Source organism: Ambystoma mexicanum, chromosome 3p, assembly GCF_040938575.1.
Source record: "Ambystoma mexicanum isolate Mex_15411 chromosome 3p, UKY_AmexF1_1, whole genome shotgun sequence".
Classification (NCBI taxonomy): domain Eukaryota; kingdom Metazoa; phylum Chordata; class Amphibia; order Caudata; family Ambystomatidae; genus Ambystoma; species Ambystoma mexicanum.
The window spans coordinates 635,632,793-635,657,695 of record NC_090925.1 but is presented as its reverse complement, the minus strand read 5'-3'; the positions used below and the strand labels follow the sequence as shown (position 1 = coordinate 635,657,695).

Sequence of the window (24,903 nt, the reverse complement as noted above, 5' to 3'; positions counted from 1 at the left end):
TTAGAAGGAGACAAGACACTCAGAAAACAGCTTTCAATGTTGTAGCACGGCTGCCTTCAGGCGCATAAATCCTACACTGCCCAACCTTTGACGCTGGCCACATTTCCCTGAGGGCAAACATGTGTGCCAAAGTACCCCACACTGGGCCTTTAGTAGCTAGGCTAAATTAGCACACTGACACTAAGCTAGAACAAACTCCCAAGCACCTATTGCCAAATCAGATTGCAGTTCTAAGTAAACAGGGACAATTAATCAACATATAGCACTGCCAGAGTACCTCTGTTGTAGTCCACACAACTGCACACCGCTGCACTAGATACTCAATGTGTGTACCTCTGTCTTCTTCACTGGGGGCAACAGTACCGAGGCCTCCATGATGCCCCACCATCTCCCCTCAAGCTAGAACATCTGCACCAGCGGGGTGCTGTCACTGGAACCAGCATGCAGCTCTGCCGATGTACCTCAAACCTGATCTCCAGGTCCAACACCAATAACATCTCCAAACAGCTCCATGAAATCCCCCCCAGTCAGGACTAGGCCTGGTTGAATAACTGTGTCTGAACCCAGAAACCCCTGCATTTATAAGCTTTTAGACATTTGTGGAACTCCTTGAACTATTGAAGATGCTAGTGCTGCATTTATGTTCAGTTAGTGTTGATTTAGGCTAACAAAGGTTGCTGCTAAGAATGTGTTGAGAAGGTCAGAGACTTTCCTGCCAGTGGATACTTAAAATAAAACAAAATGTCCATTTACTAGATCGAAAGAGAAATTACCTTAAAAAGAAAATAATTACAAAAAGTATGTTGTGCTGTAACTCCCGGGTAAAGGGCTGCACCGTCCATGTTACATTGCAATACTAACTGCCTAAAAAGCACTATGAGCGGGGCGCGTGACTGCATCCTGCATGCGCGACAAGCGGCTGGGTCTGCCGCTGTCCAGCTGGCCTCTTGTGGGTCTCACACGCCAATCATGGACTTTCCTGATCATAACATGACTAACCTCAGTGGTCCTTGCGGAAGCAACCACAGAAAGTGGTATCACTCACAGTGAACGCGTGCCTCACTGGACCCCATCTGTCTGCGCCTTCAGGCGTTATCTTCCATGAACTGCTATTTTGTAATTAAGTAAACCTTAGAGGTACTCCCCTTACCTGCATCTGGAAGCTGATGAGTGAAACCAGGTGTTCCTGACATGTGATTGACCTCCATGTTGTGCCACAAAACCTCATGCACGGCTTAGACTTTTTGACCCAGATTTAAACTTGTGCCTTACAGGTTACACATTGATGACTGCAGTAGGTGCACTAGCCCACTGAGGTCTCTTTCTACGGGGTTGAATGTGTTGACTTAGCTGGATAATATCTACAGATGCACAGGACCGGATTTCCTCCTGCAAGACCCTCGTCCAGTATCATCCCACACCACACCCCCCCCCCCGCACCCCCCACACCGGTCTCGCCCTTCACCCAACCTAGAAGACATTTTTCCAATGTTTTTTGATTTCTTAAAAATCAACCCAAAAACCCGTCCGTATCTTCACTGAACTGCCAGAATTTACCTAAAGATGTGTGAAGACTTAGGCAGGTTTGGGCTGCGAGACAAACTTGGGATAACTGCAAACATGCCAAAATCTCATTTGGGGATTAGCGGGATCCCACAGAGCAATTTTTAAAAGGTTTACTGAGGCCCAGTCAAGACCTCTGGGTACACCAGCAACGATGTATCTCAGACTACGGTGTCAGTTGCTCCCCCTCTTTTGGGTTCCATGTAATAATGTCCCCTCAAAAATATAGCCATGCAAAAAAATCACAGAATAATTGCCGTTTTTTGAGGGTACATTGTTATATGGAACATGGGGGGGGGGACACCCGCAAAACCCCTAAAATCTTTTTTTGTCAAGGGGAGCGGGGGACACCCCCACAACACCCGCTGTCCCTATATATATGGTCACCTATATAATGTTGCCACAACCTTTTCCTGGAGACATTATATACGGCGACTATATATATAGGGATATTACCTGATACCCTCTTGTGTTGGAGGCGCCACACACCTTAGTGTGACCTGCAGACTACCCTGGATGAGTATGTACTAAGAGAGGGCACAGTTCGACCACTGAGCCCCTAACTGCAGTCCCTCTGCCTACCCTATGAGAGTTGCATAACAAGATCCACCGCCCTGGGAAACAAGCGTGCATGCATAAGAGGCAAGGACATGTGTCTGCAGGGTTTACAAAGCGTGGAACAGTTCCCTTGTGTGGCTGCCGGCACTGAAAGCGCACAGCTTCCCTTACACGTGTGACATTCTTGCCAAGCGGGTGTCTAACTCCTGCCTGAAAAATGTCAGTCCAATATATGCACCGATCCACTGACTTGAGCCCTGAGTTCGCGGGTGTGCGGCTCTGCTTCACGCGGCCTTCCCGCCCATCAGTGACATTGCTGCAAATGAGCCCCCAGTGCACGCGAGATGCCAGTACCGTGACGTTTATAGATGGGCGGCTTCCGGTAGATATTACTCTCTCCCAGAGCTGAAAGAGAAAGCAGAAAGAGGGGGAGAGAGGGAGAGAGAGGGAAGGCGGTTGACAGGAAGGTCAGTAGCAAACTCACAAGACACACAGCGCCAAGATGCCAGCTGCTCCTGCTCTCACACACGAGTGCCAATATAGCCCTCCTCCAACTACCGCTTTGCTATTTCGAGGTGCGCGCGCACATGCAACTTCCGCTTAGCAGGCAGGTATGCAAGTTGCACAAGGCATGCCAAGGGCGTGTACTTTTTTTACGTTGGCTTTACCGGTAGGGCTTTATAAATGCCACTTGTATTGGCCAGTACCCATTTTACCCACCACAGATGCATGAATGGATAGGCCTGCAATGTCTGGATTTAAGCCTGCGTGCTATAGCAATGGCGACAAACCCACACTCTCCTGTACAGGTAGCACTCATAACATATAACGTCACGGACACAAGCAAGGGCCGGGCACTAGATGTGTTGCACAAAGGAGGTCTTTTCTTCAAGCCCCACATTCTAAAGAGAGCAGCCCAGTGCCAGGCAAATGCAGGAGCCGGTGGATAGGTGCCAGGCACTTGGTGGATAAGGGTAGGTAAGTCTGGGGCAGTGAGGAGTGAACTAAGGACTGGGGTGTGGACAGTGCCATTTTAAAGTTTCCAGTTTAGAGGAGAAGGTGGGCTTTTAGTGATCATGGGTCCGGCGAGAGTGGCAACGTGTTGTGACATAAACGAGGCTTAGACATTTCTAGCCCAGTGGTGTGTGAACATGTCAATGGTGCCTGTTAAATACCAGGGCCCTGATTCATGGAATTATTTGCGTGTAAAACGGGGAGTTGCCTGCCATTTATTCCCGCAAATCCCCATTCATCAAACAGGGGTTTGCAGGCAGAATGGCACGCAAATCCCCGTTTTACATGCAGATAATTCCACGAATAAGGGCCTAAGTTGCGCTTTGCTACCCAGAATGCAAGAGAATGGGCACTGGAAGCCGAGGAGTGGATTCAAGTCCCAAGCAGGAGTGGATCTGGGAATTCAGGGACAGCATTGTGGCCCTGCAAGAAGGGAGCATTGATAAAGAGCCATATGCTCACCTGACATATCATAATGTAAATCAACGCAATCAGTTCGACTTTTGCCCAAATAAAATAAAATGAAATGGCCTGCCAGCACGCATTAAATGGCAGCCTCAACTTTTGTATGACGATGGGAAGGGTTGGGGAAAATCTTTCCAACAGAAAGAGACATTGGTGGAAAAAGCAGTGTGGAAATACTTTAAAAAATGTAACATATATATATATATGCATATATATATATAATATTTAAGGTTGCATTACACTTTACATAGGAAAATGAGCAATCGTTGTCCTCTGTTACTTTTGACCTGATCCATAAAGTACACCAAAGTAGGCAAGCAACTGACCTGGTCGCACACTAACACTCACCCCAATTTTGGTGAAGTTCCATGAACGCTTTCATGTAAAAATACAATGTTGAAAACATTTGTTTTTTTGCATAGAATTTTCTTTAGACTCACACAAACCATGATTTCAGGACACATATCTCGGAACTTCCACTTCATTTTTCGATTTCTCACTTCCCTTTGTAAAATGTCATGTAACCTTAACTGCTCTGACACTAAAGCAACACTAGTACATACATCATATGTGTAAATATTCAATAATATATATACATATATAAGTAGGAAAATCCAAGTAAGCAAAGTAACGCACTCCACCATCACTGGATGTTCACCCCCAGTTCTGAACCACAACAGCAAGGCATTGTGGGTATGCAAATTAGCCCAAATGCAAACCTTTTCTCCAGGAAGTGTTCTTTGTCTAAAAGGCAGTTCTTTGCTCAAATGGATTTTCCTACATTCACATTTCAGGTGAAAGGATTTTTTCAAACCTTTTTAAACCCACCATAACTTTCTTCTTTTTTTGAAAACATGGCCAAATGCTCCAAAACAAGACTATCAGTACTATACTGCATTAATGATCCCTAATTAGGGTGAAACCTGGTATGTAGTTGTCCTGTCAGCCTTGTAAAATGTCTGTCTTGGGGTGATTAAACTATGTATAAAGTAGCAATGCCCTCTTAGACAAAGACACTTTCCTGGAAAAAAGGTTTGCATTTGGGCTATTATGCATACCCATGATGCCCTGCTGTTGTTGCTTAGAACTGGGGGTGAACTTCCAGCAATGGCTTCCAGGGGTTCTGTGGAGTGTGTGACTTCGCTCAAATGGATTTACCTACTTTCACATTTCAGATGAAAGGTTTTCTCCAAACCTTTTTAAACCCACAATAGCTTTCTTGGTGTTGGAGTATATATATAATGTATTGTGGCTGTGGCTGTATATCAGTTGAGTATCAAGTTTCATAGGAAACCTGAACATTTAATCGGTAATAACTTTCGATTTGCATGACGGATTTGTCTGATATTTTGCAAACATACTTTATGTCACTGCTCTCCTCCTCCTCCCCCCAGACTGGACATTTTGGGACAGTTTCATTACAAAATGAAAAAAATATTAAGAAAGTAAAAAACACTGTTTTTGGCCAACTCCCATTAATTTCCCCATAGAGAAAAATGTATAATTTCTGCACAGTGAACAGCAAAAACCACTGTACAGAATTGGACCAGGTACGAAACATCTTGGGCATGAAGTGTGGACTCGATTTCCGGAAGGGATCTTGGGACATTCCCTCCAGTAGTTGTTAAAATATTTGAGAAGGAGAGGGTGCCTTCTTCTCCCAACATTTTAGCTATATATGTGTCCCACAATGCATCAACAAGACTTTTCAGAAATGAAAAAGCTGCCATCTTTTTTTTTGCTCAATGTGATCGATTACGGTGGTAATTACCGGGTTAATGTGAAAACGGAAAGTAAAAAATGAAACTATTTGGAAGAGGAAAAATCATCAGGCTAGAAGTGGGGTAGGGAGAAAGAGGACACCATGCGGTGGCCTGGGGAACCAGTTGCAGGTCGAAGATTTTCGCATTCTCGTGGTAATACTGCAGTAATTGTCTATAAGTGGATGGCTTCCCCGTTGATGACCCCTAGGATCTAATAATGTTTTATTTATATAGTGCTTATGCCTAAGCGCTTTACATAGAACACATATACATACAATAACACCCAACCAGAGTTGGTACTCATTTATCTTCATTCAAAGGCTGAATGGCTGGGTTGGCCTTGTTGGGATTCAAACCTATAACCTGCATATCACACACAGTTCGCATCAGTGAGCGCTCAACCCACTCAACCCAACCCACTGAGTTATCTTGCCAGCCTCAATTTTGTTCGTAACTGTGAATCGCATCTAGTATGTATGTGCTCATGGGCTTTGCAGCTCGGGGGACGCTGAGTAAAGATGATCATGACTTCCCACATCTGCTGATCAAATCTGATCAACTTAACTGTCCCATACATGTGATAACAACACATCACAACATATGACCCCCTGTTTATTTTTTCCCTCACTTTTCATTTCCCCGATAATCCCCCGATAATCTCACTGTAATTATGTGACAATTACCGCTATAATGCTCCTGTGAAGCATTGTTTTGTTTTTCAAAGCGCAACTTCTGTTATCACAGTGGTAATCTTGTGAGATTCCCCTAAAATTCCCCCGATAATGCGAACATTTCCGAACAGTAATTGGCTTCCCAGACCACCCCCCATTCACCAACTTCACATGATGTCCTCTTTTCCCCTCCTCACGTCTGGCCTGATGCGATTTCAACCTCTTTCCCCCTCCTAAAAGCTTTTTTTTGCACTTTTCATTTTCGCATTCCCCTGCTATAACCGCGGTAATCGCATTGAGCAACAAAAAAATGGTGGATTTTTCATTTTGAAAATCTTCTGTATGGCACCATGGGAGATACAGCTATAATATTATCAGAAGGGGGCAGCCCCTACCCATCAGATATGTTAAAAAAACTCCTGGAAATCAAGTCAACGATTCATGCCCAAGTTGTTTCTTATTGGGTCCAATTCCGTGCAGAAATGTTTTAGATTTTCTCAATGGGAAAAAGATTGGGAGACCGCCGAAAAAAGTTTATTTTTGTTTTCTTAATAATGTTTTCCTTTTTTAAGAAATCTTTCCCACAATTTCCAGTCCGGGGATGGGGAGAGGAGTGTGACAACCTTTTTGTTTGTAAAATATCAGCCAAATCCGTCTTGTAAGTCAAAAGTTACTAGAGATTCAATTTTTGGATTTCCCATGGAACTAGGTACACACCTTCTGCGCTATTATATATATCAGTCTTTCTGTTAAAGGTTTGTTTGGCTGAAAGCCTAAAAGATGAGACTATCTCTATTTGGCAGGATGAAGCAAGCTTTGTTTTGGGAACACGGGCTTCTTGTGTTCGTTGTGGCATTCCCTGCTCTTGGAGGATCAGCCTGTAGCGTTGCCACGCAGTTGCAGCAATTTTCTGTTACAAAGATGAAGAAAGCTAGAATCCCCTGCCTCGTGCGTGAGGTGTCCAGGCTCTGCCTGTGGTTCTGCTGGGCATGCCATCTCACTGGGGTATTGCGCTCATGAGTTGGAGTTGGCTAGTCTGTCTTTACACACCTGTGCACACTCCACCCTGATGGTGCTTCCAGAGTGCATATGGAAACGCAGGATGCATGCCCCCTTAAAGATGTCTGCGTCCATTGGCTATGCATATGCTACTGGCTTGAGATTAGGAGGTTACCAGAAAGCAAGAGGGTTAGATTTCTGGGAAGTTGAAGTACCGTCTCGTGCCCCCACCCCTACAGAATGGGTTGCAAAATAATGGATTTCTTACACAGGGCTGAGTGAGTGTATCTAGCTCTGAAGCTAAGTGCCAGAACGCTGATGCAAAGTTACACTGATGCTTCTCGGAGCAAGGAATTCCACTACCAATCACTGTTCGAGAGAAGGTAGTGCCTTCCCTTGCCTTCCCTTATACACCTTTCTATTTTCTATAGGTTGTTTCATCGTTTTGGTATGCATTTTGCGATTCTGATGTGCATGTGGTCAATAAAGCAACATCTTAACAACAGGCCACAAAATCTATCAAATATCAGATAAAAAAAGGTATTTGTTGTAGCCACACATTGATTATGGGAGACACCCATGCAGATAGTGGAAGGATTCATTCCCAGACTGGGGCGGAGGGGGCAGGCACAGCAAGCCTTTCCGATCAGCCATATCCACATTGTGGGTGCAGGCTCATCTGGGCAGTGGAAAAGTCCATGCCCAGTGTTTGGAAGGCGGTGCACCCAAATTATGGGACTATGGGAAGAGCCATCCACAGACTCAGGGAGGCGACATTCCCAGATTGTGGAAGGTTTTACACTCCAACTGTGCAACAAGAAACCACATACTGGTCTTCTGTAGGAGATGGCACATACAAACTGTACTAGAAGCCATGCAGGGACCCTGGGAAGTAGTGCATACATTATATGGGAGGGGTCCTACCCAAATTGCAGGAGGAGCCACATCCAGATGGTAGGGCAAACAACACACAGTTTCTGCGGGAAGCGTACCTAATTTTTGGGAGAAGAAATACCTTCCCGGTTGAAGCAGCCACCCTCAGGTGAGAAGGCCAAATGTAAAAGGTGAATAAACATTGACCTGACTTTGTCGTGGCCCTTATGGCCTCTAAGACACCTGCCCCCCCAAACTCTCTTCATAAAATCGCCTGATTGCCCTAATGGCCGTTCTGCCCCCATGTAGGGAAGTGGCTGTAATGGCATGAAACAATGTTTCACTACTACGCGTGTGGAAGGGGTTTGGGAGGAAGGAGATTAATGGTGGGCGTGTACACTCTTGGTTTCTAGCTTCTGCACTCAGCCCTGGTCACCAATCATTACAGTAGGTGCATTCCTAGGCCATGGGCTTCTTAAATTAACTTTCGTCACATTTCCAAAATAAATGAAAACATGTAATGCCCCCACTTCTCTGATGAGTGTAAGAGCTTGACACAAAGGATTTCCCCTTAAATATGCTTCTATCCAATTGGATAATATTATGAGCGAGGTAAGGGACAGTCTGGGATATTGAGTGCATTGTTTGTGCCCCCTCTTCATTTTTTGGCAGCCATGTTTTCCACCTGCAGTGGCACCGTTTAAGAGGCTAAAAACCAAGAGTGCAGTTGACTGCCTTTTAATTGAGTCTTTTGAAATGTATGGTGTGAGGACCCCTATCCGAAAAGGGCTTTAAATGTGCAGCAAGACACATGGAGTAAGGGTATGTTCGTATCCGGCAATGTTGGCTTGACTGGATGCTATGCGAGCACTCCAGGCAAACCGGAAGCTAGAACTTAGCGCCAGCCACAAGTACGCATGCATTCAGACAGAAACGGCCACAACACTGCGTGCTGCTCCGAGGAACTTTGGGGCCTACCTGGAACGTGGAAATGCCTGGGTGGCTGGTAAATGGTTGGCGTCGAAGACCTCACATCTAACTGGCTATAGTACGGGGAGCTCCGCCCACTCTCTGTGCCTTGAAAAGCGCATAGTAAAGAAAGCAAGAAGCAAGAGTGACCGAGAAAGAACAAAGGCAGGACAACACTTGTAAGTACAAGGAACAGTGCTTAGATGTTGTGGCAGCTGTGACTGGGCAAAATGGACCGTGGATAAAGGGTGCTGCTACGCCTATGGCTAAACGGCTGAGCCACGCAGCCCAGTGGATAGCCATGAGGTGTCCATGCTGGGTATGGGTTTGACACATATTTACACCATGTCCAAGCCATGAGGGTCATTTGAGGCAAGCCCCATTGTGCTGTGGGGTATGTGCAAAGTTGTTGTCCACGTTCACTGTCGCTGTCAGGCGCACTGTGTTCTAGGTCCATGCGCATTGTCCTTGATCGATGGGCAGTGTTGTTGACCAATAGTGGTGTTTGTGCATGTGCTGCGTTGTTGGTCTATGTGCAGTGTCCTTCAACAATGCACATGGTTACTGGCCTCTAGTGCAGTTATTCAACTTGCTGTTCATTGGTTCATGTACAACGAAGGCGATTCATGTGCTGTGTCGCTATTCAGTGTGCAGAGCTGGTGGCACATATGCAGTGTCGATGGTCCATGTGCAGTTTCTTAGGGTCACATGCAGTGTCAATGCTCAATCCCGAGTGCCTACATGCAGTGCCAGTGCTCTCTCTGCAGTGGCTTTGCCCACTGTGTAATGCCACTGGCCAAGTGCACCCTAGTTGGTCCATGTGCATTGCAGCTGATTAACACACAGCCTTGTTATATGTGCAGTACTAGGGGTCCATGTGCAGTGTCTCTCGATTCGAAGTCTCGGAACACACATTGTGTGTCCTTTTACTTGTTTCAAAGGGTTGTTCAGATTGTGACATGGACCATATACATGGGCATTATACGACACAAAGGGAGCGTGCAGTCCAGACGTGTGTCTATCCCGGACTTGGTGCATCCGCTTACCAACTGTACAGTTATAACTTTTTGCACAAGACGAAACAACTCTGAATACACATTGGCCATATGCAGGGGCGTTGCTAGGGGGGGGGCTAAGGGGCTATAGCCCCTGATCTTTTGGTTGTAGCCCCGGATAGAATCTCAGGAGCTACAGCCAAAAGACTAGCTAGCCCCCAGTCCCAACAGTTCTGACATCAGCTTAGCCCCGGGTCTTTTCCAGACCTAGAAACTCCCCTGGCCATATGTAATAAGGGCAGGACTAGAGACAGGGGCACTCATGGCTTGGAGTTGGCTGAAATCTGTGACATGACATGAGATAGATAAAGCACCGGGGTCACCATGCCCTACCCAGGAGAGCCACATCATTGGTTTTCCCCCCTCCCCACACCAGGAACAAATTGTGCTTTTGGAGGGGAGTTGGTTCCTGGTTACCAAAACAGACTACAGCTACCAGAATTCCTTGAGACCAATTGAGACTAATCTGTAACACCTGAAAAGACAGCCTCCCTGAAGATTGTTAGAGACATGGAAGCGCTTGGAGGAGAACAGCAACTTGAAATAGCAGCAGGTATTCAACACTGGGAACTGGAGTGCGTGCCTCACTCTCCCTCTGTTTCTGTACATAATGACATGAGACCGGAAGCGTTAGGTCATGTCTGCATGTTAAAGCCCAGAACGTGTGGTAGTGGACGCGTCTCATTCACATATCTGCATTTTGGTGCCCAGACACATGCACTGCAGTCACCGGGAAGCAAGAGAAGAATGCACATTGCTGCAGCCACATGCATGTGCGGCAGACCTCCTCCACACCTGGCGCGGTGCAAGGCACCCTTTGGGAGCACGTAGTTGCCTAAGGCAAGGCTGGCCGCTGCACTCCCGCTGGCAATGTCACCCCACATGGTGTGGTACACGTGTGCACTGTGTCATTGCAAGGGATCCTGCAACCAAATCAGATCAATAGCACATGGTTTGCTACTAGGAAGGGCACACCGCTTTGGGGTGCCCCGCATCGCATTGGGATGGTGACGCAGCTGCAATGTCAATAGACAGCTGCAGGGTGGCTACCACTTTTTGGCATAATTCAACCTCCCATTCCACAGTGCATTTTCTATTTTAAGTGATTTGATTCCGTTTTAATCTGTACATTTAATTAATTCAATTCCTTCCCAGCTTCATGAGAATGCCCTTGGGTGCCCTTTCCTATGCCTCTCGGAGTTAAGCTCTACAGGACATTGTAGTACCATACATGGAATGGTCCTTTGCACTCCTCTTCGCAGCACCCCCGTACTGTGGTAATTTCTTGATGCGCGGCATGTTTCAGCGTAGACCTTATTCAGTAGCTGTAAAGTAGGCAAGCAGGTCCATGTGCAAGAGAAACAAATGCAAGACATGCTCATATGTTCTTCCTCTCTGGCTGTCTTGTGCAATTTGCTTTTTTTTCCACAGGCTTCACAATAGATATGGAAGAAATACCTTATTATGCAAGTGGGGAATTAAACCGATTAGCTCAGAATGTATTTTACAAAATAAATCGAGGGTCAATTACCACACTTAGCTAGAGTGGTTGTAATGGTTTCACACTACACATCCACTACGCCCCCCATTGCTTCAGTTTCATTTCTCTGTCAGCCTGGATTCCATTTCAACAAAATCAGGCCGAGGAGACGCAAATATGAAGACAAGTTCGACATTGAAACCGACTTAGTGATTTTTATTTCTGATTCAACATTACACAGTGCAGAATTAACATGACCTAGAAAAGGTTTCATTTTCGCTCCCGCATTCACAGGCAAGCACTTTCATGCCAACTGGGAGTAGACAGTAGACACAGAGAAATTCCATCCACTTTCATGGGCAAGCCCCACAATTAGTACAACTTGAAACAAAGAGTTGGCACAGTCCCCAAACAGGAAACTGCAAAATCGGTACCTTTTGCCACTTGGCGGAGACAAACACAAGGAGTCAAAACTGATTGCACTAAAGTGGGATGGATTTCACAGCACATCCTCATACAAAACCCACCTGTCATCCTCAAAAAGGCCGCCCGATGCAGTGGTTCAATGGTTATGGACCTCACACATTATAAAATGGGGGGCTGTCAGATGAACATATGCATGAAAAAGAGGACATGGGTCGAATTGAAAAGGTCATTGAATTGACACAGTAACAGTGCGTGTTATAAGAATAGGTTTTGCCCACATCAATTTCCTTCTGAAGATTCACAACCAAATACACACCCTGTCTGGATACCTAATTGTATCAAAACATAATGTGTTGAATCCTATCTCAAAGTAATCTCTGTTTCTTGGGCACAGGGGATTTCCCTCGAGTCAACCTCTGTTTTTTAATTCCACTTCAAACCGGTAGCAGAGGATGGTTGCTAATGCCTTCAGCGACAAATGCCGCCTCCACTGCATTGCTGCCTGCTCCTTGTGGGACATCCACAGATCAGAAGGTGGGGGTGGCAGGCTGTGGGAGTGACGACGAGTCTGGGGGCTTCAGCAATTCCACAAAGTAGTTGTAAGTATTGGCCCATAAATCTGACAAAAACAGGTGTGAGGGAGTTAAGTTTGTTGTCTATTGTTTCGTGTTGTTCTAATGAAAAGAAAATGAAAAGAAAAGGGTTAGCTGTAAATCAAGGTGCTACCTTGGTTTATGGAAGAACAATATTTGAAAAAAAACAAAAACAAGTTTTTCCTGTGAGTTAGGCAATTCAGCTTGGTTCATGGATGATTATGTATGGTTACCTGTGTATAGGTGTTAGCAGAAAAAGCTAGCTTATATCACGGAAGGTGGTTTGCTAATTTATCTCTTGGAAATGTATTCCTGTATGGCGATGCTATGGAAGAGGGACCATGTAATTTGGAGGTTTACCCTGTTAGGCAGGAAGATGGCTGTGTATTTATGGTATGTTTTTATTGTTTCTAGGTTTCTATGAAGTGAGGCTATACCCTGGAGCATCAGGGTTTTCTTTTTAGGGGTTGTGATGTCACATGTGAGGTTGGTGGATTAGACTTAAATTGCTTAGAAGGTGGTGGATTCTATTTCGGTGGACTGTGGCTTGAACTGGCTCGAGGAGCACATGAAAGTATTCTACATAGGCCTTTACGGGCAGATAACACAGAGAGGGTGGCGCACGTAGCACGCTCTTTTTGATGCTGATGAGCCGGAAAGGCTTGTTGTGATTTTGAGAGAATTGGTTCACTGTTTATGGAAATTGAGACATGCATTGTGACCCACAGTGAAGCACAGAGGGGTTGCTGAAGGAAAATGAAAAACATTGAGGGTTTGAAGGTTTGCAAAATGAAGGGTGTGCCACTACTGGGATGGGCTTAAGAAGCATGTGGAAGAATGATGGACTGACCTATGGCAGAGGTCAAAAGTGAAGGTGGCTCGTGGGTGTATGTGTGTGTGTGTGTGTGTCTGTGTGTGTGTTTTGAGTGCACTTGAATAGAATGTGCAGTATGTACTGAGAAACACATAAATTGTGTGTGTGTCATGCAGTGTGTGTTGAGAAATGCACAAATTGTGTGTAGTGTGTAATGCAGGGTGTGCTGAGAAATACAGTAATTGTGTGTGTGTGTCTTTTTTACTATCCTTTTTCTTTCGTTATGCCGCGGTTGTTCTTCTGATATCTGTGTTTCTTTTATGTGTCTCAATTCTCAAGGTACTGCTTTGCCTGCGGGAAGACAAAAACTCCCATGTAGAACAAAGAGTTTTTTTATAAGGGGTTTGAAGGAGATTATATTTCTACCAGCATGCAGTGTGAAGCCACAGGCAATGAGGGAGGGTGAAGCTCAGGCAGGCAAAGCTGACTCTATCTAGCTCAGCGAGCGATAACGCATGTGGTTGGTCTGTCAGCCTATGTTTTGGGGCGACATGAGGTAAAAATTAAGCAAGCAAAAGTCAAATGTACTGAGCATTTTGGGGGGGTAACTGAAGTGTGATATGTGGGGACAATCTCCAAAGGAGAAACGTTTTTGAGTGGCAGGTGTATGGGAGAAGCAACACACGTTGGCATTTCAATATAGGAATTTTTACTTTGATTATATGACAATTAATGGCAATGCAAGTATTTATGCAGGATGGAAAAATGCATGGAACCCAGGGATCGTAAAATGCAAGGTAAAGGAGGCGCAGGTTTTCTGGCAATGATGGGGTGTCAACTTGAGAAATGGCAGAGGTGCTGAGAGGGGAGTCTTTGAAAAGGTTTTTTTAACCTTTTGACAAGGTAGGAGATGGCTGGGATAGAGTGTAAGGGGGTTATGAGATGTTGTTTGGGAAACAGAAGACAAGATGGCCATAGCGCAAGTTAATTAAAGAGGGTAGAGTGATTTGTGGTGCCTAACACACAAGGGTGCACACTTATATTGGGATAATGAATAACACATAATTCAACAGCAGCACATGTTCCATTTGACTTGATTCCGTTTTGAACAATTCATCAGGGCAGTCGCTTATTGAAGAGGAAAATGGCATTTCAGGATTTGTCTATGTATAACAATGCACTCTTTAGTCACATATTTTGCGGGATTGAGCTTCCTGACAAAGAATAGCTGAGCAGGCATTTGTAAAGCTCTGCCTTACACAATGTATCAGCAAGACATCAGGTCTTGTGTTGGAAGTGTAAACATTCAATTCTCTGCAGTGTTTTTGCCCATTTAATGGTGAAACTCAGTTCTGTCTGCATCTAGGACTACAGACCCTACTGTCGCCAATTAGTAATCTGGAGCGCATCCGCTGAACACAGGAAGAAACGGATGAGTAGGGCATGAGACTTGATGAGAATGTATAGGATTGAGTAAGGGCATAGATGATGTATAGCATATGACTAGTGTGGATTGGTGGACAAGGCAACGCAAAAAATGTGTAACTCTTATCTATACCAGGATGAACCAAAACCCTGTATATACTGAGCAAAGTGATTTTTGACTGACATTGTTAGGGGAGATAAATATATGTTTTAAATACGAGCCATGGACAGGATTAATTGGATTGGTTATTCCTATTACGGCTTTCACGAAATATATGGGTAATAATGTTGTTTTGACAGTGGAGGTAACTTGGTGGGGACGATTAGAGTGGCTATTTTACTTGAATGAATTTAAGGTTGGGGGTTTTTAATAAGGCAGGCGCAATGAGAAGAGTGTGGATTAGGAGGATATTGTACATGGTAATGTATGTATAATGGAAAATTGATTAGTTTTTTGAGGTTATATTGGGCAAGGATATCCTCTGGTTTAAACAACAATTTGTTCGGTCGCAATTGCAGATTTTTCAGTTTTCAAGGCACAATAGATCTGCTGTCCAAAAGTTTGACACCAAGCCAGGTATTATTCAAGCTTTCCATTTGAGCACGGCGCAGAGACATATTAGAGAATATATTTGTATATATATCATTATGGCCTTGCAAGTAATTTCCTTAGCAATTCAATGGATATTCTGAAGGGAAAGACAGCCACACAGGGGGGAGAGGCGCTCCTGATTTATGTAACCACTTTTGGACTTAGATGCATTGCAAGATGATTTGGCAAAGGGAGACGCTTGCTCAATGTTTCCCCACTCATGCCTAGTGAGGCAGGAATAGATTTAAGGGTTAAGATAGGGCCACAACGACACAGACAGATCATTATGGGAAGTAGGAAGCCCCGGATATAAACACACAAAGTTTAGCTGTGCAAACGATGATAATAGGGAGCGGGAGAAAGGACGTCTGCATAAGATTAGGACATAATTTTCAAGCATGCAAGTGAAAAAAACGGATGTATAGTAATTGACCTTTTCACAATTGACCTTGGGAGAATTGACCTCGGGAGAATTTACCTAATTTAGAAGGTCAATTAGGACATATATGCGGGGGAAACCCCCCTGCAACCCCCCACCCAATCCAAAAACACCTGCAAGCCCCACCCAATCCCCTTATATTATTTATAATCCAAAACAAACCCAATACATATATAAAATAACTAAAATAATATAAAGGTCAATTGTGCAGAAGGTCAATTGTAAAAGGTCAATTTGGGTAATACCAAAAAAACAAAAGACAAGGGAAGGGACATTTTCAAGACTTGAGAGGGGTGGGGGGACAACACACCCTTCACAGTACCGTGCATAACCACATGATCAGTACATCTAAGATCACACAGTGGCAGGTGCATGCACCACAAGTTTAACCCACATCACAGGCAAATGCGGCCATTGCAAGCACCAAGGCAATGCAGATACACACACAAGACAAGGGGTATACCGGCATTCAAGTGGGGACCCCGCTCTAGGAGAGGATGACCATTTTCTACATCATATATGTCAGCATTCTATGGCTAGAGGAGACACAGCAGCACACCATTAAAATGGGAAATAGTTCCACATGAAACACGCGCACAGTCAACATGACTGGCAGGGACAAAGGGCAGACTGTCACAGGTACTAAAAGGAGTTTTGTTCAGAATAATGGCACACACAGAAAAGGAAACAAGGACAAAAAGCTACGAGCAAGCTCAAGAGTTGCGATGGTGAGGGGGCGGAGTGATTTCACACGGGATAAGAATGAGGGAGTGAAGTGAGTAATGGAGACAGTTCTTGATGACGAGACAGGCTGACTCATTTGGTAGCTGGAGGCATGTTGATACCAATTGAATGAGTATTTAATATAGGTTTCGTGTGTTGAGTAAAAATAAAAACAGGAAGAAGGAGGATTTGACATCAAAGTTAATCATGCTGTGATCTGATTGGCATACACGGTGGTCACACATTGAGGGGAACAATGTTGGAGGTCTGGGAAGAGAAGGTATAGTGCGCAAACTAGGAGGAAACAGAGAGCTATTTCATAGTTTTTTGTTGTTGTTGTCTGTGGCTGGGGGGGAGGGGCAGCAATGCCAGACAATATTTCTACAACTGAGTACAGTAGCAGATGGGGTAACGAAAATGAGGGTCTTAAATGAACAAAGGACAAAGGCCAGCAAGGAGGGGCTGCAGAGGGAAGCACAACGGGCAAAATAGGAAGGCCTCTGCAAGTAAAGAAGCAGCGTATCCCAGTAAGTAATACCACATTTTATATACTTTTAGTGGACCCTGGATGTGTCATAAGGTTAGGAATGTCATTCTCTTATGTAGTATCGTTGGGGTCGAATAACAATGTAACCAGAAGGGGCAACACTTGAGGAGGTAGGTACTTTTAGAAGGGGGATAGGTGAATAGGAACAGCTAGTAAGTATTGAGGGAAGTTAAAGGAGTGTGGAAGGTCCTCTATTGATCTCTAGGCGAGGAGAAGGGGGTTCGTGTGAGTAACAGATAGGAAGTGAAAGTGAAGTAGAGGCATTCAATGAGGAGCATCTTTTTGTACAGGAAAAAGACACCGATGAAGCATGGCTCTTGTAAGGTGGCCCTCAAAGAAGAGGAGAAAAATAACATTTTTATGAAGTGTACAAAATGTAACTATAACAAGTATATACATTTTTTGTTAATGACTTTAAATGTAATGTTTTATATGAGATGTAAGACTAAATGTATTTGGAGAAGAGACAGAAATGTATGTGCTAGAGATGGTAGGCAAACATGTGTACACATACCTTATACCTGCATAAACTCACCCATCACCTGCGCTTGATTCAGTGTAAGAAAAAAGGTTAGGGAGGTGGCAGCTATGTTTTTCAGGTACACCAAAAACGTAAAGGGGACAGACAAGGGGAAAATGCCAAGTCAAAGACAGCCCATGCAGGCCTACCAGCAAACACAGCAATCCCAAGGGGCAAGTTCAGCGTTATTTGCCAAAAGAAAGCATCTTGGACATTTCGTGAGAGCAGTCACCATCACATTGTCCCCGAACACAGAGACACAGAAATCGTCAGCTCATCACATGGAGGAGTCGCACAGCAGCAAGGCCAAGGCACCACACGCAGGAGAAGGGAGAGTTCATTAAAAGGGGAGTAACATTCTGCCCATTATTTCATTATGATTTTTGACCCCATCTGGCCTCTGCAGGATGAATTAATCCATATTAAGGACGTACCCAGAAGAAGAACAGAAGTGGCAAGGACTGGAAAAGGACTATGTTGCTGTCGTGTCTGTTGCGTTCCTTGTCTCTATCATGCGGGTAAAGGAAAATGGGACAGTCCATGCTCCAGAGGAATTTGGAGAGCAACAATAACATGCATGACATTAAGGATAGAAATGGATTGGGTGATGAGAGTGTGAGATGTGAATTAGATGAAGGGAGGAGATAAGTAAACGAAAGGAGCATTAGTAGAAAGGACACAGGCAATGATAGTATGTGATAAAGAACATGTATATACATTTCGAGAAACTCACCCAGTTTTCTCTGTGTTTCAGGCACAAAGGGATGTTTAACTAAATACCAGACGAATGCACAGCGAATGAACCTTGACCAGAGACCGCGAGCAAAGAAAGAAGGCCTATCGCCAGGAGGGCCTGTGGGACCCAGCCTAATGCCTAGCCCAAGTGTCACAAGCTGTCATAAGAAAAGCCCTCTGATTGTGTGATCCCCAACCCCTTTGTCCCCTCATACAAATGTCGTTTTCATACACTGACTGTTTTACTACTTAGCACTTGGACTCAAGGTTCCAGGATGTGGAGCAACTCATAATATACATGTTGTGCAAGTGAATGACAAAGGGGGACAGGCACAAGAGAAATATTTTCGGGGGTGGAGAAGAAAATGAATTTGGGATGGCAACTTTCAAAAGGGAAAAAAAACATTTTCGATGGACTGAAGGATCTCTCTAGAAGTACTGGATCGTCACCTAAGTTGCCTCCCTGGTTGTGGTGGCAAGGGTCACACGTTGTACTTTGAAATTAATAGATAATGAATCGCTAAGAACATTGTACCACCTACACTTGCAACCTGTGGATTTGCACTGCTGAGACACATTGTGTTTATGATTATTTTGTACCCTGTTCTCTCTTCTTCTGTCCCCTCCTATGAGTGTGAACAAGGATAATCTATTCTTCCTGCATTATGCACCTGAACAAGCATGTCCCCTAAATGTGTGCAGCAATGAACTGACCCCTCACTAGTGTTGTGAAGAGATGAAGCAGCTCCAATAGAGCTGCATTATCAATTTTAAAAACATGAGTGCTTGTATGATCAATTTGTCCAACACCAATAACAATATATATAGTGACAATACACATCACCTGCGTGGGGAGGGAGGATTCAGTGGAGGGCTGCTACATGTACTCTCCCACTTCCCAGGCCATGAACAACTACAAGACTTCTGTGGTGGTTCCAGAGGAAGCAGGTTACACTACGACGAATGGCACAGAAGATATTGCCCAATGAGAACAGTTACATGAAAATATGGACAATTATTCCGGATTGCTCGAATGCAGATGACCTGATACAATATATACTGAAAGGCCCAGAGAAAGGAATTGTAACACAAGGAGAATTGCAGTGCCCCAAGAGGGGTAAGAGGACTGCGTGAATGCTGCAATAGACACCAGCTGCCAGTATATGGACATGAGTTTGAAAGAGAAGAATGGGTCTAAGGCTGCAGGGATGCATCGAACAAGTGCTCCTGGCAGTTCCAGTGGAGATGGTTCAGAGGGAGAGAATGATGAATACCATCAAGGTGTGGCAAAGAAGTTCAAGATGCTCACATGGGTAGAAAAGTAGGCAGACCTCTGTCCAGAATGCCCTCAAGAATATTGCCACTAAATTGAAAAAATGAAGATTCAGTAAGGATTGGAGGGAAAGAAGTCTGCAGACACATCTCAAGGGTATATGGCATGAGAGGAGGCAGCAATATTCGCAGACCAACATTGGGCCTGAAGCTCACATGAAGGTGCCACCCAAATGGAGGAGAAGAATGTACCCAGTTGCCATTGAATACACCAGCTTTGATGCACATCAGAGCAGAAAGAGGTTGCTGAAGCTGAGCAGAGTGAAGAGTAGGAGATGACCCGGAACATGAACCAACCCAGAAGGAGGTTAAGCGACCTGAGGGGGGTGGCAAAGGTGTGGCACCACAATAAACCCATCAGTGGGGAGGGGTCTTGAGTATGTGTGGTCCATAACTGGACCAGAGGGGGATTGTTGTGGGTGCCCCTATCATTGTTGTGGGGGCCTCAAAGCCCCTTGCCCAGCATACCACCAAAATGACAGAAGCCATTCACTGACCACTACTGGATGACATCACCAACATAATCATGAAAATGCGACATGGCTGAACACACACGTAGAGGCATTAGCTAGGTGCAAAAGAACACACATGAACTGCTCATTGACACCTAAAAGCAACTAACATGAACAGCCATGAAAATAAAGATGGAAGACACAGCTGCATTGAAATGAATGGAAGACATTGGAAAGGCTCAAAACACAGGGAGTGGCCTGACACACTGATTTCCTTGAGAAACGCAAAGCAGAGCTGGCAGTGCAGTTACTGTGCCCAACCCAACCAAAGAACGCTGAGAGAGTTTCGAGTCAACAGAAAATATAGAAGACCTGCAAGGGCGAAGGCTGAAATTCCTAATAAATGCAAACAGAGAAACTAAAAGTAATCATCCCTACACAAGTGATCCGAACCTAGCAAACAAGACCCATCCATCCGAGACAGACAGAAACTGTTCTTCCCACCCAACTGAAGACAGAAGGTGCAAAAATGTAACACAGCATGAAGCAGGAGGTTGGAATGACCTTGATCAGGGGTAGAGGAGTCTGAGACGTGATAATATTGGTGAGAAACAGGCGGGACTCTAAAGCCATTCTCTCCACCCATCATTGTGTTCACATACTAGTACATTTCCCAAGTTGAGAAAGCTCACACTGGCCTCCTTTGGGTGGTGCTAGGCAGATCTATCCAATATGGCCAGACCAATAAGATCATCTATTCCTTATGGGATGTAAATCTGTCTATACGGTTCACCCAATCCCATTTCGCTTAAGGTCCAGAAATATAACAGCGGAATATATTCTTGCTACCAGCCTGCAATGAACTGAGAGTGCATTGGGACGCTGCCTATCCCTGCTTTGGAATTAATAAGCAGTAATTTTCACATTTCTTGACTCTTCTGCTTTTTGGACACGGGGGATTTCCCTCGAGCCAACCTCTGTTTTTTAATTCCGCTTCACAATGATCATTATCACTCATGCTTATGTTTTCATTTTCCCACATGTTGCGAGTTAAGTCTGTCCATTTTTCTCTCCCTGACTTTTCTATTTCTTTCCTGTTCAAACTCTCCTCTACCCTGTTTCCTTTTTGCCCCAAAGACCACAGTCGTGCTGCAATTCTGGGGAGGACCACATTTCACCTCTACATGGGAAACACTACGTGCTTTGAGACCATCATGGGAATGATGTGCACAATATAAATACTAAATAACATAACAAAAGAAGAGTGTTTAAAAATGCTGCAATTAATTACATGCACCATCATTTTCTCATTGCAATATTGCCCACCATTTTGAAAAAGAACTACATCAGGTAGCAATGAGATTTTTTTCTACAGAACAGTGGCACTGTGATGGGTGCACGTTTTACACCCAGTTACACCACAGGGAAAACTGAAGTTTGGAAACATAAGGGAGTTGGAAAATTGAGCAGATATATTGTGGGATTTGTTGATGGGTAATAGCGTAAGAGCAAGCAGTGTGATTTTTTTCATGAACATATACTATTTTGTTTTTATTTAAGCACCTGATGAAGGAAAGTTGTCTTGAAACATGTTGTTCACCAAGAAATTACCACACAAAGTAAACAAGGAGAACTAGGCGATGAAGTACAAAGGGGCATTAGAGCATTCTCTAAGCAGTGTACTTCAACCTTTAGCTCTCCATATGTTTTGAACTACAACTCCCATCAATACTACCCAGTATAGTCAAGGATGAGGGATCATTGGAGATGTAGCCCAAAACATCTGGGGAGCTGTAAGTTGTGGACCCCAGCTCTAAGGAATCATGAGGCAAAACAATACACTGTCCATAAAGGTATAGAACAGAACCTTTGAATGAACAGATGAAATACATGAAATAAATTGCAATTGCATTACATTATCTAACAGGATAATGGGAGTGGAATTGGGATGGTGCACAATTCCATTAATTATAAGTGAGTTTCCCTGCTCTGGGACAGCTTCCAGCACTGATTCAAAATACAGAAGCATTAGTGCAGCAGCCATTTTAATGACTGAAACTAGCAGTTTCCTTTTCTTGGTAGTATCACTAGCAGGGTCTGATACAAATGCCCCCGGTTGCCTGGCACTATCCATGTGTCTCGGCAGGCTCGAGCCACCGATCACACTTTTAGCAAGTTCTCTATGGTGATAGCGTAATCTCTGAGCCTTGCCCTGTGGATACCTAGCTGGGTTGAGGCTCATGCACATGTACTATAGTGTGTGTGTTCCTGCATCTCTAAATGTATGCTTTCATTTGGTCTTACCCATTGATACCCATAAAGAATGCAGGGCGGTGACCAGTGTAAGCTGCACTTGGCTTCCAGTTGATGGGGAGTGGTCTAGCAGAGCATCTTACCTGACCTGTAGTAGAGCTGTGGTGAGCGAGACATTGTGGGTGACATGCCTTGTCGGCTGTAGGTCGGGGAGTCAATGTAGCCTGGACTGGAGGCTCTTCTTTGTCTCAGGTCCAGTCCTTCATACAGCTCCTGGATGAGTGGAGGGGATGTGGAAGACAACAAAGACATGGTTTAAATATTCTTAACTACATAAAAGAACAGTGGGAATCAAAATACAGACTGGTCACCTGCGCCCAAGCTCCCTGTCAAAATCACAAAACTTAGTGAAATGCAAAAACTCAGATATCTAGTTTGCTTTTAATATTTAATGTTCATAAACAGCCAATATGTGCTTCAACCCTTTCACAGTCTTCCTCAGGGCTTCAGATAAATGGTCATATTAACTCATTCCTTTTCATGTATCCACTTAGCAATTCAGAAACCTTGAACATGGTGTTCAAAGTCACTCTCTCCCTGTACCCTTAAATACTGGCTCACATGCTTGTCCAGACTTCACAATATCACCTCACTACAGTACGATGGGTTAGATTCCCTCTGTTACAAGATTCTTGATGGCAAATAACAACCACTGGGATAGGTAGTCCCGGTTCCCTGGTGGAGTTGCGGCGTTCCATGTGGAATAAAGGCCAGTTACCCAGCATAAAAGATCCATTAGCTAAAATTGTAACAATTGTGTGTGAATGCTTTGGGAGCTGCTCTCAGATGAAGCGCTTAGAAATGATCTGAGTGGTGGTCTGGCAGAAGTGGGAAATATGTATTCTTAAGAAAACAATTGGTGCTAATATGCTGGTGGGCGGGTTTGAGGTGGTCAGGAACGGAACAGGTGTTGTGGTGTCAGGGAAGACTGGACTATGGTTGGCATGAGTGCTGGCCTGATGGGTTGACAGTGGGCCTAGACATATATTTCACAATGCTGGTCTGTTGGGATGGGACTTAGAAGGTTTTGGGATGAAAGAGGCACTCACCTGGAAGGTTAGGCATGGATAGGTAGAGCGAGAGGTGGCACAAAAGTACTCTGTCTGGAAGATAGACATGGCAGGGAATGGGATGTAAGCAGTTTGATGAGTGTGCAGAAGGCTGAGTTAGGGTAAGTCTGGGTGGTGGCAGAGGTATTTGTCTGTTGCCATTTCTGGGAACTATGCAGTGCTTCTCAGTGCATGTTGGTGTGTGCATGGTACTGGAGGGCTCCACACTGGTTTATTGGGCTGAGTGGATATGAAGGAAAAGGGATGGCATGGGCGCTAGTCAGTTAGTGGTGTGTGTCCCTCTTCAGAAATAGATAAGGCTAGGGAGAGGAAAGGTCCTAGTCTGCTGTGAAGGACTTGGACAGAATTAGGAGTTGTATAGCTAAAATGGAGGGTGTCATGTTTGAGAGGCCACACTTGCTCTTTGAAGGGATTAGGCAAGGGAAGGTTGGGGTCTCAGGTGACTCATCATTTGTTTATTTGAGTTCGTGAGGCATGGTTAGGGATGGCACGGATGCTGGCATGCTGGATATTGGGTTAGCATGGATAGGGATTGCACAGGTGCAGGTATATTGGGATTGGAACTAAGGCAGTAAAGATACCTGAGGGCGGCATAGTGCTAGATTATATGTACTTGGGAGTTGGAAAGTGGGGGGGCTATGGTAGTCATAGTTACAGGTAATACAGGCACCTGGAGCTCTAGAAATATGATTTTTTCAGTGCTGCACCGGCAACTATACAACACTACATATACGGACACATTCTACTACAAAGCACAAACATACAATATGATACAATAATGATGTTTCTCTGTGCCAGACTTGCAGACAGAGGGCATCTAGTTCTCTATTGTTTTTAAATAACACATGTTAAATAGAAAGATTGCATTGGCACAATGGACAATGTATTAATTAATTGAGGCTGTGGGATTGAGGGTCACATAGCTGTGATTTCAGATTGGCAAGCACTAGACATGGTCTCCTTTCATATCAGATTGAAGACATCCCTCGTAGAGAGGGAATGACTCCAAACATGTGCCTTTTCTCTCTGTTTGGAAAGAGGCTGAGGGAAAAAATACAGTCTAAAGTTGATGGGCTACTAAGGTGTTAGAACTCATCAGTAGAATATGCTTTTGGGACTTTGTGAATGGATGTAGAGGAGGAGCCAAGTACCCCCTCCAACTGCCCCGCCCTTATTACCTATGGAGTGGGAACCAAAGTATGTGACGTATGCTGAACAGTTGAACCAGCAAAGAGCAGAATGCGGACTCTGTGCAGTACCCATAAGAGTACCAGTAACCAAGAGAATATTGGAGGCAAGGTACCCATTGAGAAAACCGTACCTGCATGCAAGACAATATGATGGTCATTTGAATGAGATTCCTGAAGAAGCAGAGCAGATGAAAGGCAAGGATAAACGGTGACGTCACACAGAAAGAGATGACGCACACAGAGGCGATGCAGATATTGGAGAATGAAGATATTCTATAAAGGCATCAAGAAAGTAGCAAGGATAAGTGCAATCCTGGGATCA

General features: G+C 44.5%; 1 protein-coding gene across 1 annotated transcript in view; it reads right to left on the bottom strand.

Moving 5' to 3' along the window:
• Positions 1-24,903, bottom strand: part of ABLIM3 (actin binding LIM protein family member 3) — a 770,500-nt gene that overhangs the window by 98,033 nt on the left and 647,564 nt on the right. The window contains exons 12-14 of the mRNA XM_069651389.1: positions 22,405-22,534; positions 8,885-8,983; positions 2,476-2,526 (exon numbers count right to left, since the gene is read on the bottom strand). Coding sequence (XP_069507490.1) covers positions 2,476-2,526; positions 8,885-8,983; positions 22,405-22,534 — 280 coding nt within the window. The remainder of the gene's footprint in view (positions 1-2,475; positions 2,527-8,884; positions 8,984-22,404; positions 22,535-24,903) is intronic.